Raw genomic sequence first — 3,667 nt, forward strand, 5'->3', positions numbered from 1 at the left:
TTTTTTTTTTTTTTTTTTTTTTGAGCCAGAGTCTCGCTCTGTGGCTCAGGCTGGAGTGCAGTGGCCGGATCTCAGCTCATTGCAAGCTCCGCCTCCCGGGTTTATGCCATTCTCCTGCCTCAGCCTCCCAAGTAGCTGGGACTACAGGCGCCCGCCACCTTGCCCGGCTAGTTTTTTGTATTTTTTTAGTAGAGACGGGGTTTCACCGTGTTAGCCAGGATGGTCTCGATCTCCTGACCTCGTGATCCGCCCGTCTCGGCCTCCCAAAGTGCTGGGATTACAGGCTCGAGCCACCGTGCCCGGCCTCTACAGCTACTTTCATTCTCCCTTTAACGTCTTCCACAGGTAAATAAGAACAGCAGCTATGCTGCACCTCTGCCAAATATCGCAGAGTTCTTAGGCTAGTCCTGCTCTTTGAAGCTCTGAGCTATCCTTTTAGCCTAACAAAAAGACAAGGTTAAAGAGTTTTTTAAAGAAACAATAGTTGGGCCAGGATGGTGGCTCAGGCCTGTAATCCCAGCACTTTGGGAGGCCAAGGCGGCGGATTCTTTGAGGCCAGGAGTTCAACATCAGCCTGGCCAAGATGGCAAAATCCCATCTCTACTAAAAATACAAAAATTAGCCAGGTGCGGTGACACACACCTGTAGTCCCAGCTACATCAGGAAGCTGAGGCAGGAGAATCCCTTGAACCCAGGAGGCAGAAGCTGCAGTGAACTGAGATCGCACCACTATGCTCCAGCCTGGATGACAGAGCGAGACGCTATCTCAAAAAAAAGAGAAACAGCTGGGAGGCTGACACGAGTTGATTGCCTGAACTCAGGAGTTCGAGACCAGCCTAGGCAACATGGCGAAACCTAGTCTCTACTAAAAATACAAAAATTAGCCAGCGTGGTGACACACCGGCTACTACAGCTATTCGGGAGGCTGAGACATGAGAACTGCTCGAGCCCAGAAGGTGGAGGGCAGAGGTTGCAGCGAGCCGAGATCGCACCATTGCACTACTCCAGCTTGGAAACAGTGAGACTCTGACAGGCAGGGCAGGGCAGGGCAGTTGGGTCACGCATGGTGGCTTAGGCCTGTGATCCCAGCACTTGGGAGGATTGCTCGAGCTCAGGAGTTCGAGACCAGCCTGGGCAACATGGTAAAACCTCGTGTCTACTAAAAATACAAAAATTAGCTGGGTGTGGTGGTGCACGCCTGTAGTTCCAGCTACTTGAGAGGCTGAGATGGGAGGACTGCTAGAACCTGGGAGTTGGAGGCTGCAGTGAGCTATGATCATGCCACTGCACTACAGCCTAGGCAGCAGAACAAGACCCTGTCTCTAAAAACAAGAACAAAATCACTAGTTGTGCCTGTTTATTGTCACAAAATATTACAAAAGTTTTTCGGCAAACAACTAAATATGGAATTACAATAAATGAGGGAAATATATAATCTTGTACATTATTGAAACCACTGAAAGTTTATTCAAATTTTTGTGCAAAGGATTTATTAGCATCAATGCCATTCATGAAATATTTATCATTACTACAATACTGAAGGAAGGAAAAATATTAGTTCAGCACGTATTTTAATGTTGCAAAGAAATGACAACTCAGCAAGCTTTAGAAAACGGCAGAGACAGGGTCATAACAGAAGCAATGAAGACTCCTGGATTTACCCGAGGACACCCTACGGCCAGCGGCTTGGTCTCTCCCAGAATCAGTTTCCAGACTTGCTCAGCCTGTGGCAGAGCCCAGGGACCATGCAGGAAGAAGCCGGAATATGCTTGATTTTGGAATTGGTCATTTTAAGATGCTTTTAGTAAGATGGTTTCACGTCTACGCCCAAGTCTTGCCAACCAAGCAGCATCCACGTGAACAGCTCGGAGACTCCTGTACAGGAGAGCAGGGAAGAGCGGTGGAAAGGTGCCCTCTACGAGCAGCAGTGCCCAGGAGCACTGGCCACCTCCCTGCACACCAGATACCCTCTCCCGCCCCACAGGAGATCACTTAGTTTCTCCACCTTGCAGCGGCAGTGGGGCTCAGAGTCACCCACAGTCCACACATCCCTCTGTTCACAGCCTGCCTCCAGCGTGGCTCCCTCCACCTACAAACCCCCACCAAGTGGTCAACGCTGGGATGACGAAACCTTTCAGATATTACATACTTTGCAAGGCCTGGAAATAAGCTACTGCGTTGGTCTAAAGCTACTCCAGCCATGTGAAGAAACAAGAATGTGCCCTGAAGAGGACTGTGGAGAAACCTCTGAGGCCTCCTTCCAGAGCAAGGCCCACTCACTTGACCAGATTCCTCATGATGTTCAGGGAGGATCCTCTGTACCCCGATCCAAAATGATTCCAGTGGTTCAGGTAGTGAAAGAGCTGATACAACTGAAGGCGCTTCTCGAATCCGGGGGCCTTGGGGATTTTGCCGTGGTAGGCGGAGTAAAAGGAGCTGCTAAAGCCCCCAAACATGCCAGCTATTGCCAGCTCATATTCTGAGTGGCCGTAGAAAGAAGCTGGGTCAAAAATGACCGGCCCAGAGGAATCCTCTGCTACGTTTCCGCCCCAGAGATCCCCGTGGAGTAAGGCTGGGATGATCTGCAGGTCACGGAACAGGTCAGGGATCTTTAACTGCAGGGAGGAAAATGGAGCCTCAGCAAATTGATCAAAGCATGCACGAGGGGTGCCCATGTTTCCCTAAGCACCGCTCCAGGTGCCCGCCCCCAGCCCAGGCAGCAGCAGATAGGACACCGCCAGGCACCCGCTTCCCATCCAGAACCAGACCCAGAGGTGGCCTCACATGCCCTGGCACCTCCCCGACCTCAGGCAAGAGAGGCGTGTGGCAGGTGCTGGGCGTGCAGTGAAGCCCTGCTCACCTGCAGAGCAGACCAAAGCTGGAGGGCCTCCCTGTCCCCAGACTCCTTCTCCACCATGTCCATCTGGGGCTGAATGCGCTGCCGGGCATAGAACACAACCCAGTCCTCCTGCCAGTCATTCACCTGCACAGTAACAGCAAAAGCAAAAGCGGAGCTCACTGGAAAATGCCAGAAGTGAGGGAGAGCTCAGCTACCCACAAGGATCTGAAAGTGGAGAGGGCTGCAGGGGCGGCACGTGGAAGGGGTGGCAGTCACAGGAGGCTGAGGGGGGAACCACATCCCGGGGGAAACCGGAGTCTCATGGACATGCTGAGACCTCAGATCCTATCCCGGGAGTAGTGGGAAGCATGGAGATGCTTCAGGATCCACTCTGTAGCCTTCCAAGAATGAAGGCTTCTAGAACATTTTCTTTCTTTCTTTCTCTTTTTTGAGATGGAGTTTCGCTCTCATCACCCAGGCTCAAGTGCAGGGGCGCAATCTCGGCTCACTGCAACCTCCGCCTCCCGGGTTCAAGCGATTCTCCTGCCTCAGCCTCCCAAGTAGCTGGGATTACAGGTGCCTGCCACCACGCCCGGCTAATTTTTTTTGTATTTTTAGTAGAGACAGGGTTTCGCCATGTTGGTCAGGCTGGTCTCAAACTCCTGACCTCAGGTGATTCACCTGCCTCAGCCTCCCAAAGTGCTGGGATTAAGGGCATGGCCGCCGCACCTGGCCCTGCTCCCGCTTTCTTTACATTGTTTTGTAGCAGTTGACAACAGTTCATCAGATGATGCACCAGAACTTCACCCAGCGGTCCTCTGGATTTTC

The 3,667-nt window shown here is 52.0% G+C and overlaps 1 protein-coding gene across 2 annotated transcripts; it reads right to left on the bottom strand.

Annotated features, from left to right (window-relative positions):
* Nucleotides 1–1,440: 1,440 nt before the first annotated feature.
* Nucleotides 1,441–3,354, bottom strand: LOC111527652 (ketosamine-3-kinase). Of its 2 annotated transcripts, XM_023194075.3 has the most exons (3): nt 2,861–3,354; nt 2,281–2,615; nt 1,441–1,875 (listed from the first exon to the last, which is right to left on the bottom strand). In XM_023194075.3, exons 1-3 carry the CDS (start codon nt 2,921–2,923, stop codon nt 1,791–1,793), a joined length of 483 nt encoding a protein of 160 aa, XP_023049843.1. In that variant the 5' UTR covers nt 2,924–3,354; the 3' UTR covers nt 1,441–1,790. The 2 variants fall into 2 exon arrangements, with proteins under 2 accessions (XP_023049843.1, XP_026306695.1); XM_026450910.1 differs by having other exon boundaries at nt 1,441–2,615; nt 2,861–3,352.
* Between the last annotated feature and the right edge of the window lie 313 nt (nt 3,355–3,667).

The sequence above is a fragment of the Piliocolobus tephrosceles genome, unplaced genomic scaffold (genome assembly GCF_002776525.5).
Source record: "Piliocolobus tephrosceles isolate RC106 unplaced genomic scaffold, ASM277652v3 unscaffolded_26050, whole genome shotgun sequence".
In the NCBI taxonomy this organism is placed as follows: domain Eukaryota; kingdom Metazoa; phylum Chordata; class Mammalia; order Primates; family Cercopithecidae; genus Piliocolobus; species Piliocolobus tephrosceles.

Bases quoted from the DNA above. Each gene is read 5' to 3' on its own strand.
- LOC111527652 (XM_023194075.3), bottom strand. From the start codon at position 2,923: ATGGACATGGTGGAGAAGGAGTCTGGGGACAGGGAGGCCCTCCAGCTT. The intron at 2,616-2,860 runs GTGAGCAGGGCT...TCCTCCCTGCAG, and splicing joins AGCTTTGGTCTGCTCTGCAG to TTAAAGATCCCTGACCTGTT. The intron at 1,876-2,280 runs GTGAGTGGGCCT...TCTCCTGTACAG, and splicing joins ATCATGAGGAATCTGGTCAA to GAGTCTCCGAGCTGTTCACG.